The sequence below is a fragment of the Crocuta crocuta genome, unplaced genomic scaffold (assembly GCF_008692635.1).
Source record: "Crocuta crocuta isolate KB4526 unplaced genomic scaffold, BGI_CrCroc_1.0 scaffold374, whole genome shotgun sequence".
In the NCBI taxonomy this organism is placed as follows: domain Eukaryota; kingdom Metazoa; phylum Chordata; class Mammalia; order Carnivora; family Hyaenidae; genus Crocuta; species Crocuta crocuta.
In genome coordinates this window covers 2,343,814-2,360,927 of record NW_027532613.1, presented here as the reverse complement: position 1 = coordinate 2,360,927, position 17,114 = coordinate 2,343,814, and the positions used below count along the sequence as shown (strand labels likewise).

Sequence of the window (17,114 nt, the reverse complement as noted above, 5' to 3'; positions counted from 1 at the left end):
CTCTCTAAAGTATGTCGTGTGGGTTTTTTCCAACATGTTTTAATGGGGTTACATTTAAAATATACTATTAATTAATTAAATAATAGTTACGAATAAAGGACCAATGTAGAGAGAAGAGGAACCATAAATGAGACCAGCGATTTGTAACCTAGTTCTGATTCACCAAGGAAGACCTTAGGGAAGAAGAACCTTAAAAGGAAAGTGGGCACATTACCCCAGAGCCTTGAGAACCTTACAGTGTCTATAGTCTAGGCCTGCCCTGCCCCGTATGACAGCCACCAGCCACATTTTGCTGCTGAGCACCTGAAATGTGGAGGGACTGAGGAACGCAATTTTTTTTTAATTTAGTTGATTTCAATTTCAGTTTAAAAATGGAAGCAAGGGTGTGTGACTATAAAGGGGTAGCATGGCGCCGCCAGTGGCAAGAGCAGATTGTGGGGGTGGCTGCGTGGATGGATCTACACGTGATAAGACTGCACAGAACCACACACACACACGCACACACGAACGAGTGCAGGTTACACCGGTAAAATGTGAACATGCTCTGTGAATGGGACCACGGGCAGCGTGCTGGTTCTGACAGTGTACCACAGGCACACGGGACGCACCACAGGCACACGGGACCCACCACAGGCACACGGGATGCACCACAGCCACACGGGACGCACCAGAGCCACACGGGACGTACCACAGGCACAAGGGATGTTAACACCGGGGAAAACGTTGGCAAGGGACACAGGACCTCTGTACGTTATTTGAGTAACATTTTAAGGTAAAAAAAAAAAAAGGAAGGAGTGTACTGTCTGTTAAACACAACTTCGTGGTTCTACTGAGATGTCACTTTACTGGAACCACCACACACGTCAGCTACTGTCACCTGCTGTGCCCATGGCGGGCACGCCTACCACCTCCAGCACTGCACATGCACACCGCCAAGCCACTCGGTGTAAACAGACTCGTTCCAGTACAATCGTTTTTTGTCTATGCACCAATGTAACACTGTGGTGTTTGTCTGATATTTATGCATACGGCACAAGTTACAGTGATACCTATATAAACTGTAAACGGCAATTAAATCGAAAGAACTATTTTAATTACAATATAATTATCTAAGAAAAATAACTATGGACAAGGCATACTACCGATGCAGGATTAAGTGAAGGTGCAAAGGCTAGTAGAATCATTGAAACAATAAAGGGAAAAAAAAGAGAGACTGGAGAAAAATACATCACAAATTTCACAATAAATGGTAACTGCACTCTACTAACACAAAGCAAAACAAAAAAATCTGCTTTCTTTTAAAGGTAATAAAATAGACAATATTAAGAGATGTTTTCAGCAAATATCGTAAATATTTCACACTATTAAAAGTACTCTATTCTTATTTTACTTAGTTTTTTATTAGGAAAGGGTACTGAATTTTATAATATTTTCCATATCTAATGATATAATCCCTTTTAGTATGCTGACATAATAAACTAGTTGATAGATTTCTTATGCTAAACATCTTTGCACTCCTGGAATAAACTTTTTAATGGTATTGTTGGCTTTAACTTAATATACTTTGCAAATGTTTGCATTTATAATCCAAAAATAAAATCATTTTCTAGTGTTTTCTCTATGTGTAAACTATCATTATTACATTTTAGTATTAGTTTATGCTGGCTTTTAAAAAATTAAGTAGGACATATTCATCTTTTTCTACTGACCAAAAAGGCTTGATTAACATAAGGATTATCTATAATTTGAAGCATACACAGAATTTTTAGCCATAAACTTTCTGTGCCTGACAGTAGCCTTTTCAGAGGCAAGTCTTTAACAGCCTTTCAAACTTCTTCTACAGTTATTTGTATGTTCAGAGTTTCTGCTCCTTGGTAAAAATCTGTAACTGACATTTTCTAGAAAATCCTCATGGCAAAAGCATAACTTGCTTATTCTGCCAAGCTTAAAACCACTAAGGTTTATAAAGAAAAAGCCAAATTTTCCCTCTCCATACCCACAAGCTTCTCTCTCCACACCCAAGTTGACCAATGTTAAGTTTGGCTTGTCTTCTTCCTCCCTTACATTCTTACTATATATATTTATATATGAATTGCCAAATAAACACATGTATATGTGAATCATATATACACACACACACACATATACGTCAATTGCCAAATGCACACACACTTGAAATGGACTGAACTATATAGAATTGTTTACTCCCCCTCACCCCACAATTCGTACGTTGAAGCCTTAACCCCCAACATGACTGGCTTTGGAAACAGGGCCTGGCCTTAAAGAGGTAACTGGGGTTAAATGAGGTCATAAGGGAGGGGCCCTTACCCAATATGACCAGTGAGTGGCCTTATAAGAAAGAAACACCAGGGATGTGCACTTAACAGAGGACAGACAAGTGAGAAGAACGTCTGCAAGGCAAGGGGAGAGGGCTCAGGAGAAACCAAATCTGCTAATACCTGATCTTGGCACTTAGAGCCTCTAAAACTGGGAAAAAATTAATTTCTGTTGCTTAAGCCACACAGACTGTGACACTTTGTTAGCAAACTAACACAATCCTCATATAAGGGGCTGCTTTCTTTTTTATAAATAGGATTCATGCCAACAACAAAAAGGGTTCATGTCACAGATTTTACACTTAACTTTTTTATGACTTCAAAGTAGATCATGGCCATCTCCCCAGTCAACAGATCTAGTTCTCCTTCACTTCTTTTTCATGGTGGCATAATGCACCATAGTATGGCTCAAATACTTTCCAGTATTTCAGTAATATAGGTAATATTAAATATCCTTATACATAATTTTATATATTTAAGATTATTTTTGCATCTATTGAGAGGATCATGTGGTTCTTATCCTTTCTTTTATCGAAGTGATGAATCACATTGATTGATTTGCAGATATTGAACCAGCCCTACAGCCCAGGAATAAATCCCACTTGATCATGGTGAGTAATTATTTCAAGGTATTGTTGGATTTGATTTGCTAGTATCTTGAGAATTTTTGCATCCCTGTTCATCAAGGAAATTGGTCTGTAATTCTCCTTTTTAGTGGGGTCTTTGGTTGTGGAATTAAAGTAATGCTGGCCTCATAGAATGAGTTAGGAAGTTTTCCTTCCATTTCTGTTGTTTGGAACACCTTCAAAAGAATAGGTATTAATTCTTCTTTAAATGTTTGGCAGATTTCCCCTTGGGAAGCCATCTGGCCCTGGATTCTTGTTTGTTGGGAGACTTTTGATTACTGATTCAATTTCTTTTCTGGCTATAGGTCTGTTCAAATTTTCTATTTCTTCTTGTTTCAGTTTTGGTAGTTTATATATTTCTAGGAATTTATCCATTTCTTCCAGATTGCCCTACTTGTTGGCACATGATTGCTCATAATATTCTCTTTTATAGTTTGTTTTCTGTGGTGTTGACTGTGATCTCTCCTTTTTCATTCATGACTTTATTTGGGTCCTTTCTTTTTTCTTTTTGATAAATTGAACAGAATACAGAACCCCAGAAATAGACCCACAAAAGCATACCCAACTAATCTTTGATAAAGCATATCCAAGAATATCCAAGGGGAAAAAAGACAGTCTCTTCAGCAAATGATGCTGGGAAAACTGGACAGCAACATGCCAGAGAATGAACCTGGACCACTTTCTTACACCGTACACAAAAATAAATTCAAAATGATGAAAAGACCTAAATATAAAATAGGAAACCTCTGAAATTCTAAAGAAGAAAACAAACAACAACACTCTGACCTCAGCTGCAGCGACTTCTTACTAGACACATCTCCGGAGGCAAGGGAAACAAAAGCAAAAATGAACTACTGGAACCTCATAAAGATAAAAAGCTTCTGCACAGCAAAGGAAAAAATCAACAAAACTAAAAGGCAACCGACGGGATGAGAAAAGATATTTGCAAATGACATACCAGATAAAAGGTTAGTATCCAAAATCTATAAAGAACTAATCAAAATCAACACCCAAAATACAAATAATCCAGTGAAAAAAGGGGCAGAAGACATGAACAGATATTTCCAAAGAAGACATTCAGATGGCTAACTGACACATGAAAAAATGCTCAACACCACTCCTCATCAGGAAAATACAAATCAAAACCACACTGAGGTACCACCTCACACCTGTCAGAATGGCTAACATTAACAACTCAGGAAAAGATGTTGGCGAGGATGTGCAGAAAAAGGGGAACCCTCTTGCACTGTTGGTGGGAATGCAAACTGGTACAGCTGGTCTGGAAAACAGTATGGAGGTTCCTCAAAAAGTTAAAAATAGAACTATCCTAAAACCCAGCAATTGCACTACTAAGTATTTACCCAAAGGATACAAAAATACAGATTCAAAGGGATACATACACTCTGATGTTTATACGAGCATATCAGCAAAAGCCAAACTACGGTGAGAGCCCAGATATCCACCCACTGATGAATGGATAAAGAAGATGTGGTGTATACATACACTGGAATATTACTCAGCCATCAAAAAGAATGCAATCTTGCCGTTTGCAAAAAAGTGGATGGAAGTGGAGGTATTACGCTAAGTGAAATAAGTCAGTCAAAGAAAGACAAATATACGATTTTGCTCATATGTAGAGTTTAAGAAACAAAACAGATGAACATATGGCAGGGTGGGAAGAGACAGGAAACAAACCATAAGAGACTCTTAAAGAGAGAGAACAATCTGAGGGTTGATGGATGGAGTTGGGTGGGGATGGGCTAGACGGGTGATGGGTACTAAGGAGGGCACTTGTTAGGATGAGCACTGGGTGCTGTATGTAAGTGACGAATCACTGACTTCTACTCCTGAAACCAACATTACACTGTATCTTAACNGAGGTATTACGCTAAGTGAAATAAGTCAGTCAAAGAAAGACAAATATACGATTTTGCTCATATGTAGAGTTTAAGAAACAAAACAGATGAACATATGGCAGGGTGGGAAGAGACAGGAAACAAACCATAAGAGACTCTTAAAGAGAGAGAACAATCTGAGGGTTGATGGATGGAGTTGGGTGGGGATGGGCTAGACGGGTGATGGGTACTAAGGAGGGCACTTGTTAGGATGAGCACTGGGTGCTGTATGTAAGTGACGAATCACTGACTTCTACTCCTGAAACCAACATTGCACTGTATCTTAACTAGAATGTAAATAAAAATTTAAAATATTTTTTTAAAAAAGCCTTTGGCTATATTCACAGAAGCATGGAACTGAGCATTAGAACACGAATGCTCGCAAACTAGTCTGAAGTGGCTTACGCTATACCTACAATACTTTGTTCTGTTTTGAATACCATACTTTAGTGAGACTACCGAAGAAATGGAATATATTCACAGAAGAGCAATGAAAACAAGAAGAACCTGAAACTATGTCATTCAAAAAACCCAAGGATGTTTATATTGGTGGTAAGAAACAGGGGAAACAACAGCTACCGTAAGGAATTTAGAAGTCCATCATGTGTAAGAGGAGTTAGACGTGTTCTATCCACACGGTGGAAACAGCATCGGTGAAGCGGACATTACAGAGTGATGTATTTTGAACCATTTTTTAAACAACTACCTTACAGATTTAATTTGCAAAATGGAGGTTTTGCCAGTAGCATTTACTATAGATATTGAAGATGTGATTTTTAAGACATCAACAAAAATTCCATAAAACTCCAGAGTTGCCAGACACAGAACAGAATGCATCAAGAGGAAGCGACCTTGCTCTCACGACCAGCGCTCAGGCTGGTGACGTGATCCACAGATGGGAGCGTTAGAGAGGAGATTCAAGCATCAGAGATCTCTGGTTCTTCCTAATCCCTGGATAGTTTACAACCTTGTTTATTGCTATGCGTTAGTTCCCTAAGTGTAGGAACAAGAGATCGACCTTGGACTTCTGTTATACAAGTCTTAAGACTTTTTCTTCTTCTCTGCTACTGTTGAAGCTAGAACCAAATCCTTCCTTGCTTTATGTAGAAATTATTTTATGTAAATAAAGAAAAGGACTGCCAGGAAGGCATATAAACAATACCAGCATTTTTTTTTTTTGTATTTTGTCCACATCCAGATTGTTTGATTTGACTATTCAGCAAGACAACTGAGAAAAGCAAAAAGAAGGTAAGGCAAATAACTAAAAAACAACAGTATTAACACACCAGAAGAACATTTTATTTTTAACAGTATGACAACTAAAAATAATTGTTCAGAACAATACAGATACTGGCTATCTCGATTGTGACTATATAAAGATCTACCCAACCGGCTGAGATGGAATGTAATTTATTTCTCACGTTAAATCTAGTTTGCGTCTATCAGATGAATGGAGATTTTCCCACCGAAATATGTAAAGCAGTACGCGGTTCATCTCTGCTCCGCCGATAATTAAAGCAAGAGTCCCAAAATGTGATGTTACAAGTCTAGTGGGAGAAGCATATCCCAGAATTTAAGTAACTATACCGTACTGCTTACAAGTACAGAATCTGGGGTACCCCTGGTGACCCTACTCTCCATATGGCGAGGAACACAGCCGTAAAGCAGAGCAGGAAATAAGAAGGTAATAACTTTACTCCTATGGCATAATTTACTTACCTCCAATCCTCTACACATTCACCTTGGCACATGTTTGTCTCCCTTAAAATAGTATTTACTTTTAAAACCAATACTGACTTTTCCCAAACATAAAAATGTGAGCGCGCTGCCATGTGGGCACATACCGAGAAGGTGTTTCTGGAACACTTCCAGTACTAGTCTGATCTTTGCAAAAACTTCAGAAGGTGACGGATGTTCCAAGTCAGTCATCACAGACTCAAAACGAATAACAATGATGTGAGGCTGGCTTTCCACCACAGCATCAAGGGATGGGCAAGACGCCAGCGGCCTGAGGATATACTTCAGCAGCATCTGACCTGAAAAATTGTATGAACGCTCATCAGAAATCACTGGAAGAAACTTTTATTTTTTTATTTTTTTATTTTTTTTTAAATGTTTTATTTATTTCTGAAAGAGAGACAGAGACAGCGTGAGCAGGGGAGGGTCAGAGAGAGGGAGACACAGAATCCGAAGCAGCTCCAGGCTCCAAGCTGGCAGTCAGCACAGAGCCCGACACGGGGCTCGAACCCACGAACCGCGAGATCATGACCTAAGCGAAAGTCGGATGCTTAACCAACTAAGCCACCCAGGCGCCCCTGGAAGAAACTTTTAAAAAGCAAGCATGTCACACCACCAAAAAAGCTCTTTGAACCTAGCAATAAAAATACACATGCTGTGAAATCACACACCACTTGTTACGTACTGCAGGTTTTACCGCGGAAGGTTCCCAGACTGTCCTCGGGTTCTTATTTATTCAAAAAAGTCCAGTAAAATAAAGAGCCAAGAGCTTGTTTACAAAAAAGGAAGAAAGGAAAGACAAGAAAGGAGCCAAGCCTTTAAGGAAAAGGGTAATTTTTATGAGAATTCCATTTGATGAACCATGAGGCCAAACCCTAGATCCATCATCAATATTATGGAGAGACTATTTTGTGGACTTCTCTGCCAGTCCTTGAACGCTTGAGCCTTCCGAGATCTCATGGAAACGAAACAAAGTAGTATGCCTTACCAAATGATTTAAGCTTCGTTTGTAGCTCCCCAAGAATAGAAAATGCCAAGAGCACCGAACTGATTGGCGGCCCAGGGGTCTTCTCTTCTTTCTGAGATTGTTCAATGCATAAATGAAGTTCTGTCTGTAGACAAGATTCCACGTTGCTGGTATCTAAGAGAAAGGGGGAAAACATCAGCTGTCTCAGTAATACAAGACATTCCCACTTCCACTCCTCAGAGCTCATTCTCTACTGAGATCCCTCAGTGTGTGGTTTTATGAGAATACACTTCTAATGTAACCAAATTTTATTTTTTTTAATGTTTATTTTTGAGGGAGAGAGAGAGACAGAGCATGAGCGGGGGAGGGGCAGAGAGAGGGGGGTAGACAGAACTCGAAGCGGGCTCCAGGCTCCATGACGGCAGCATAGAGCCTGATGTGGGGCTCGAACTCATGAACTGTGAGATCAGGACCTGAGCCGAAGTCGGACGCTTAACCGACTGAGAGCCACCCAGGCGCCCCTGTGACCAAATTTTAATTATGACACTCCATGTCCTTGGCATCACTTTAAAACAGGAAATGACTGTTTTTGATATATTCAAACTAAGTGCATAAGCAACATGATGTGCCTAATAAATGCTTATTAAAAATGAATTGAATGAAGGTAAGGAATGAAAAATGAGGTCCTGGTCACACTTAAGATCTCCTCTTTAATGTTCTTTCTTACTGAGTACAGAGAACAGCCTAACAAGTTTAACAAGAAGGGTGTATTCTAACAGAGTATTAACACGCCTGCTATTTCCTCTTAATTTTACAGTCTTCTGGGAAATAGAACCCCACATTTTCTAGATTGCTTCCTTCAAAATATGAAATATTCTGTTTGTATGAAATACATACCTGTATGTTTGTGTGTGTCTATGTACACACATACATATATAATAAAGTTAGAGGCCCCACGTGGATATGGGACAGGGGGTGGGAGGGACTGTGAAGCTTCCCTTGAAACAAACTAAAATTTTCAAGATTCAGTACTAGAAAAATATACTAGGTGTAATGGCATGTCCTTTACATCTCCTCTCAGAGGTTTTACTTTGTGTAAACAAGACTTCCAAGAAGGCTCCCAGCTAGAAGTGAGCAGAGAGGCCAAAAGCCAAACAGCCGAAATCAAAGCCAGGGCCAAAGTCATCCTATTTCTTCATCTTATAAAGCACCCCCTATCTCATGGTTTTGCCCCTATTTTTTCGCCATGGACTGAAAAAAATTGAGCCAAACCCCTGTCCCACTGACCCCCTGTCTTCCTTCCTCACCAAGAAAGAAAACAGTGGAACGGCCTTTCAAAGCTTCCTAGCCAAGGTAAACTGTGGGGATGAGGGCTGCTGGGAGTGGGCGCGCCTACAACAGGGGACACTCTGTGAGGTCTTAGACCGCTGGGACCCCCTGTACCACACCGTCATCACGGGAGTGCCACCCACCCAATCTTCTCTGCTCCCTCCTCATGATGGGGACAGCGAGAGGGATGTAAGGGAAGTGAAGTGAGGACACTTGAGGAACCCGGAGGAGTGGGTCCTAACAAGCAATCTGCTTGATAGGAGAATGCAGTGCCGACTCGGGAGACCGATAAATGAAACCTCCTCATCCACCGACATAAGATATTTAGAAGGCATTCAGGCCACACGGGTTCAGGCAGATGAAGCAAAGCAGTCCACCTGAGGTCAGCAGCACCTTTTGACGGCGGGAACTTCCAGACAATCAGCTTCTGCCACTCTTCTCCTAGGTGATAGAGGATGTTCTGCTTCTGTATCGTGAGCTCCATGCTGAGAGATTTCAACATTCTTAAGTCAAAGCATTTTCTGGATTTTAGTAACTTCAAGCATTTCTGTGCCTGGCAGTGAAATGGAATCATCGTTAGACATTCCATCTGGACTCGGGGCAATCAGAATGTATTTGTATAATGATAAAGCACACACGGAACACAAAATTTACTAAAAACAAGAAGAGAACTAATCGCTTAAACTGTGGAGAAAGTGTGTAATTACCTCTTCCAGACACCGAGCAGCAGTGACATACTTTTTCTCTGTTAATGCACAATTAGAGTCTTCAATAGCAGAAGAAAACTGAAAAGATAAGCACAGTTATTAGCTATTTCATTTTACACCTCCTATTATTTCAAGTCTATGTGCTTTTGTTTCTAAAATATGAAAAAAATACCTTAGAACCAGGGGATGATACACGTTTAACAATGAGACTATCTGGAGAGAAGTAATCTTCTCACCCCTGAAACCCTAAAGTGTGAGTTGAGTTTTACTGACCTGTTGCAGCTGTTTAAGCAAATTCAGAACTAATGAGTCTCTCTCCAGCTGTTGCTTCAAATCTGTAAATTCAGCAGTTGACACATGAAGATCCCGGCGGACCTAATCCACATCAAAGAGAAGTACTTTTAGGCTGCACGTTCTCTAAGAAATAAAACGTTTGTAGCTAATCAATAAGCTTTCTTAGGTGAACATAATTTGTGTTGACATTTAAATGCTGGTTAAGAGGGGAATAAAAATAAAAATCACAGAATGTATTAGGAAGAGATCTTAAGTGGTCCGCTTAGTCCAAACCATGATCCTCTGCAGCAATACCAGGAAGCTATCCTTAAGTTAAGCAGTATTTTTCATCAGAGAGCTCATCCACNAGGGGGGGGCCCCCCCCCCCTGCTGCCAGGTGACGACTCATTCCACAGCTGACGGCTCTAGTGGAAGGATTTTGTGTTAAATCAGAATCCGCCCCTCACCCTGTCCCGCCTTTTCAGGGCCTTTGCACTATCAATGATTTCCTCCCTTCGGTACCTTTACCTCTTCCTAGTTCATTCTTCATTTATGAAATATACATTGGCTGAATACCCATAAGTGCAAGCCTCCTTCCTTCAGGTTGAAATATGCTGAAATTTCCCCCATCTTTGAGAAAAATTTCCTCCACCTCGGCAACCACCTACATTTCTCAGTAGCTGCCTTATTTGTCTTCTCCCTCTCATAAAACCAAACTTCTTTCAAGAGTGAGCCATACGCATGGCCTCTACTTTCCCGCCTCTCATTCATTCTGTAACGCACTGAGATCTGGTTTCCATCCAGATCTATTCGAAACTATTCCAAAATAGTGTCCCAAACACCAGTCAACTCCTTGTTGCTAAATCCAAAGCACACATCATCAGTGTTTAACTATCTGTCAGTACAGTTACTTCTTTCCCTTAATTCCCTGAAATTACTCTCCACTGACTTTTCTCTTGAGTTCTCTGGCCATTCATTTTCTTTGGGGAACTTCATTTTCCCTCTGACTACTTCACACATATTGATACTCCTCTCTCCCTGGCCTTCTTCCTACTCTGAACCAATGGTTCTCAAATAATAATCTTTTTTTTTTTTTTTTTCCCCCACTCCCATTCAGGGACATTTGACAATGTCTAGAGACATTTTGGGTTGTCACAATTGAGGGAGTTCTACTGATCTGGTGAGTAGAGGCCGGGGATACTGCCAAATACCCCACAATGCACAGGACAGCCTGCCACACCAAAGAACTATCCAGCCCCACATATCAACTGGGCTGAGGGTGAGAAACCGTGCTCTCTGCTCTCTCTCTGGGCAATCTCATGCCTTCCCATGGCTTCAATGTCTAAGGACTCCTACCTCAAGTCCACATCACCTTCCTAACCTCCGAACTTGTATACGGACGGGTGGCATCTAAAATTCACTTCCCCACTCTCCCACAGCAAGAGCACCTGGCTACTCCATGAGACTACACATTCTAGCTTCTCGCAACGGAGTGTGACCCCATGTCTGAGATCTCACCAATGAAACTGAGGCAGAAGTGATGTGCACCATTTCCAAGTCTGAGTCAAGAAAACACATGTGCCTCCTCTGTGCCCTCTCTTGGCTCTTAACAATCGGCCTGCTGCTCTGAGTAATACACTGTCTTTCACCTCTCACCCAAGGAGCCTCACGTCTTCTAACAACATCCATGAAAACTTGTGGGGGGCCGGCCAGCTAGTGTGCATGTAGATTAAAATCTAAGCCCCCCTCACAGTTCTTGACTGTATAGCCTAAACTCCTACAATTAAAGAGCCATTGGAGCCACTGCATTTCAAGGTCTGTCTCTCTCTTTTCATTTCTTTTAGAAGTCAAGCCTTCGCCTTAATACGCTCTAACTGTGCAGCTCTGTCTGGATGTCCCGCAGGCTGCCACAAAACCCGCTCCGTCTCTAGATCCTCTACTGCAGTGAAGGACACGTCAATGACCTCCACTATCGTTGACTCCTCCCTCTTTCACTCCTCACGTCACGTCCCAAATGTCCTATCTGTTAAATGTCACCAAGATTCATCCTCATCCTCTTCTCCTTCACTGCCACCACTGACCTTTCTCCCTGATTAGCTTAACTCCCCCTAATGCTTTAACAGCCTTCTCATTTGTCACTCTCATTTTCCTCAAGTCCTTTCTTCAAACTGCAAGCAGAATGGGATTCCTAAAATCCAAACCCGATGNGACCTCCACTATCGTTGACTCCTCCCTCTTTCACTCCTCACGTCACGTCCCAAATGTCCTATCTGTTAAATGTCACCAAGATTCATCCTCATCCTCTTCTCCTTCACTGCCACCACTGACCTTTCTCTCTGATTAGCTTAACTCCCCCTAATGCTTTAACAGCCTTCTCATTTGTCACTCTCATTTTCCTCAAGTCCTTTCTTCAAACTGCAAGCAGAATGGGATTCCTAAAATCCAAACCTGATATCACTACTCTGCTTAAAATCCTCCATGGCTTCCACAGTGCCATCAAGATAATGTCCATAGCGCTTAACCTGATATACAACGTCCTTGCTTACCTTGCTTTTCTCATCTTGTGTCCCTTCCCACCACACTGTCTAGACATGGGCCATGTGGAATCGCCACAGCCCTCCCAAAGCGACACCTCTCCGTGACATCCATGCTTCTGCAACGCTGCTTCCTGTGTCCACCTCAAACACTCCTTCCCTCTGTCTCACTACCAAGCACTGCAAGTTTGGGTCTGATACTATTTCCTACGAGAAGCCAAGATGGGCTGTATTTCCCTAAGTGAATTATTTCTACTTAACGTGTATCATACTACTTTAGTCATCTACATTAGCCAGGAGATTCGCGTACTGAAATAAAAAACTGTCTTGTTCAGCAGCGGCCACAGTATTTCACACCTTGCAGATGGCTCAATAAATATACCAATGACTGAATAAATCTCTGTTCATATCTACCTAGTCAACGTAATTCCACTTCTCCAGCCATAAATTTGCATCTTACTAAGGATAAGCAAACACCCTTAGTTTCTTTCAATGTCCTTCTGACGATACAATGTTTAAGCATGGACCTTCTCATGCAGACTGAGCACCTTTCAAAATACAATAACCAGAACTGAATAAATCCCACCAACCACAATCTGGCCGGCCAAGCATACGGACAGTCCATGACCCTCCTGTTCCAGACACTGCATCCGTAAGAGTGCAGTCTAAGACCGCGCCATTGACTCACTGATCAATCAACTAATTACAAATACACCTTGAAACTATTACTTGAACTGCGACAGAGTTGTAGAGTAACAGATTTATGCTTACTAAAACTTCTAATCATCATGATCGATGAAGTGGCTGTAAAACAGAGTTTCTAGGTAACCAGCAGTTTTCCCGTTTGTGATTAAAATTTTCTACAGAACTTCTGAAAAACACTTCTGCTCACTCTCCCTCTTCAGTAACTATCATATCGAGAATAGACCTGGGTGTCTTTCCTTGATACCTTGAAAACACTTCACCAGCTTAATCTGGGGGTATCGACAAGCCCTGCCCAACAATTTGGCAATAGATGTAGAAGGCCTCTAACTCACACCTGTTAAAACCTCTAGGGACAGCTTTCCTTCCCTCAAATGACTATGTTTCCTAAAACTAAAAGACAGGGGAAAAAATTCTGGTGAAATAATATACGTGGACAAATGCTTTTAAAATTATAAAGTGGCTATTTTTGTTTGCAGACCGGCTTTCCTCTTTTGGGATGACAGCATTCCGGCAAACATGGTGAGCATTCCTAAACCCCACCAGACCTTCCAGAAGCAGCACAGCAAGCACTGGCCCTACAGTAACCCATTATGAGACAGGCAAGGATTCTCTCTGCATCCAGATAAAGTGGCTTTATGACAGGAAGCAGAGTGTTTGTAATTGGCAAATTGAGCCAATTCTACAGGGTAAAGCTAAGTGACCAAGATCATGCCGAGGCCGGAAAAGTGTGGCTGCTAGCTACAGATGTAAGAGAACACTGGCCATTAACAGGTTTGAGCATTCTGGGATGCCTCCGTGGCTCAGTCGGTTGAGCGCCAGACCCTTGACTATGACCTGAGGGCCGTGGGACTGTGTAGGTCATGGGATTGAGCCCCGTGTTGGGCTCCACACTGTGTGTGGCGCCTGCTTGGGATTCTCTCTCTCTCCCTCTGACCCTCTCCCCCACTGACATGTGCGTGCACTCTCTACAAGAAAAATTTTGGGGGAGCCTGGGTGGCTCGGTTGAGCGTCCGACTTCAGCTCAGGTCATGATCTCACGATTCGTGGGTTCGAGCCCCATGTTGGGCTCTGTGCTGATAGCCAGCTCAGAGCCTGGAGCCTGTTTCAGATTCTATCTCTCCCTCTCTCTCTGTCCCTCCCCTCCTTGCACTGTCTCTCTCAAAAAATAAATAAAAAGCATTAAAAAATAAAATTAAATTAAAAATGTTCAATTAAAAGAGAGCGAGATGATTAACATTTTAAACTAAAAGGAGACAAAAGAAAAGGCCAAATGACCCAGTTTTAAGCTTTATCTGTTTTTATTTCATTCTGAAGACTATAAAATTCTGAGATTATTTTTTTAATTTATAAAATGCTATTCAAATGCAAGACATTATTATTATAGCTTTAAATTTTTACTATGAAAATTGTTTAAATGATAGTTTTAGAAAATATTTCTATTTTAAAATTGGCAGTTACCCTCAAATTATCTACAGCAATTTCCGTTTACCAATAAGGAAAGTGAGGTCTTAAAAATTTATCCACAGAACTGAATTGTCTTAGGAACCAGGACGCTGAACTACCATCCTACAAACCTAACCAATATAACAAACTATGCTTACCTCACTCTCTATTCTGGATTTCAGCTGGTCAATGTCCTCAGACAGCTTATCCACTTGGGTCACCAGGTCCTGTGCACTCTGCATGCTAGGCAGGAATTCGCTGTACTTCTTGCTGATCAGAGTGCACACCTCACCCTATAAAATAAGACAGAAAAAGTACAGTGAGAGGAGTGGAGAACGCTATTAAAAATACACAGCTCGTCTTCCATAAGGAATCCTCCATGTTGGAACCTTCCTGCCAGTTACTCACACGCCCTCACTATTCCTCTGAGCCAATGGGTTTCTTTGAAAAACACATTTCTCTCACCCTTAAGGATCCTATAACATTATTAGACCCAAGAAGACAGCAATCACCAAATTCCCCAGTGCCCAAAAGCTGTACAAATGCTAGAAAAAGGGGAGCCTTAAGTTTTCATATTGAACTAGATTAGCTCAGACTATAGACGCCAACTTTAATCATATACCTAACAGAAAAGCAAATGGACAAATTAAATTCATAATCTGTACACTTCAATTTACAAATTTCTAACTTCTTGCTTATAAAGCTTTAAGGCCTGATCTTAAAGGTCTAATTTAATTTGAGGTTCATCAATCAACAAATCACTGAATGCTTTGGAAGATACCAGGATAAGTTATGCCTGCTTACAAATAACTTATTTTTAAGTAGGAAAGATACTATACACTTAGGTCACCAGAACAGAAAAATGTAATTAAAGAACAGAGTTAACGTCCTCCGGAAACACAAATGAGAAAGAGATCGCCGCTGCTGGAGGAAAATGGGGATGTTTTTCACGCAGGAAACTACATTTGAGATGGAAGGTGAAAAATGGATGGAAATACTACAGGCAAAGATGGAGAAATGACAAACAAAATCTGGGAACCAGGAATAATAGTGGGTCTGCTTGGAGCACAAGAAGTAATTGTCAGTTGGCGGAAGATGCACGTTGGTAAAGGAAACCTAGTAAAAGGACAGTGAGATCCAGAGCGGTGGGAGCCCTAGGCGCCGTGCTAAGGCAGCTTCATAGTCTTTCCACCATATAAAAAGGGGTGAAAAACCCTAGAGCCGTGTAAAAGAAGAGATGTGAATAACATGAATGCTTCTTGAATTCAGGAAGCCATTTTAATGAAATCAAGGGTTCTTAGGGAAACCAATTCTTGTGCCTTTATGACAGGGTGCCAAACTTGCTCCCTTAAATCCAGACTTAACACGGGCGGGCACACATAATTTTAAGTGATTCCAACAGAGATGTGCGTAAATACTGGAAAGGTAAGGACAGCAATACCAAGCCAAAACTGTGGATGGAGGGCTGTTGCTTTTTGTGTCTGTATCAATGTCAAGGCAGCAGGCGCCACTGAAGTGCTCTTTACAAGTTCTATAACACTCAACAGCCTCAAAGCTCTTGGGGGTAAAGAACAGAGTTTAATAAACACGTTGATAGATCTGAACAACAAAAATTTCAGAGAGGAGAATGGTACCATTCTCCCAAGGAATTTATANTGGGCTCCCCCTGGAGCTCCCTCCTCAACACAAACACACCCAGCTCTCTCACTTCGCATCCTTCCCACTCGGCACCCCCGCCCGACTCTGCTCGTACCCACTCTGTCTGCCCTTCAGCCCCGACTCCTTTCCGGGTCCCTCCACAAATGGACCCGGGTCCCTTTTCAGTCGGTCCCCGGCCGCCGGGCCTTCACCTTGATCTCCTCCACCTGCCGGGTCAGGCGGCTGATCCGAGTGCCCAGATCCTCCTTTTCCAGCCTCCCCGAGTGTGCCAGAACCTCTGTCACGAACGAAGCCATCGCCACTTCTGCAACCAACGAGGACAGGGTGACTCCTCTCCCAGGGCCAGCGAGGCAGTTCTGGTCCCGCGGCCGCCGGCGGCGTTGGCGCGCGGCCTGCCGGGAAACTGAGTCCCGCGCGGCCCAGACCGCCGCTCGGAAGGCGAGGCCGCACTACAACTCCCAGCAGGCACAGCGACAGTCCTAGCGTGGAAGTTCCACGGTGTCCCGTAGCTGGCAAACCAGGGGAGACGCGTTTCTCTCCCCAGCTGTTTTCAAACTGCTTGTCTTTTCCCGCCTGTTTCTCGATAGACGAAATGAAGTATTTTTACTTAAAAAAATCAGTCCTAAATGAACCTTTCTCAACTTCAAAACGCTCACCTGTGACACTTAACGAGCTGGAATATCGGACGAACCCAGCCCCATCTTTTTTCGTTGAATATCCACTTTCAAGGACTGCAGCGGCCGTCAGAGTCTATGTGAGTAGTGCCCTCTGGAGTTGTGCAAACGAAGTGGCGTCATCTCATAACTAAAAGTCTGGCTAAGTTGCACTCTTTTTATGTTGCAGTTTACAATGCAATCTATGTACATATATTACATCATATATATCTATGTGCATATATTACAT

General features: G+C 41.9%; 1 protein-coding gene across 1 annotated transcript in view; it reads right to left on the bottom strand.

Moving 5' to 3' along the window:
* Positions 1–16,590, bottom strand: part of ZW10 (zw10 kinetochore protein) — a 30,030-nt gene extending 13,440 nt beyond the window's left edge. Inside the window, exons 1-7 of the mRNA XM_077780513.1 lie at positions 16,403–16,590; positions 14,711–14,845; positions 9,871–9,972; positions 9,598–9,675; positions 9,284–9,443; positions 7,583–7,735; positions 6,702–6,893 (exon numbers count right to left, since the gene is read on the bottom strand). Of these exons, the coding sequence (XP_077636639.1) occupies positions 6,702–6,893; positions 7,583–7,735; positions 9,284–9,443; positions 9,598–9,675; positions 9,871–9,972; positions 14,711–14,845; positions 16,403–16,507 (925 nt within the window). The 5' untranslated portion in view covers positions 16,508–16,590. The remainder of the gene's footprint in view (positions 1–6,701; positions 6,894–7,582; positions 7,736–9,283; positions 9,444–9,597; positions 9,676–9,870; positions 9,973–14,710; positions 14,846–16,402) is intronic.
* Between the last annotated feature and the right edge of the window lie 524 nt (positions 16,591–17,114).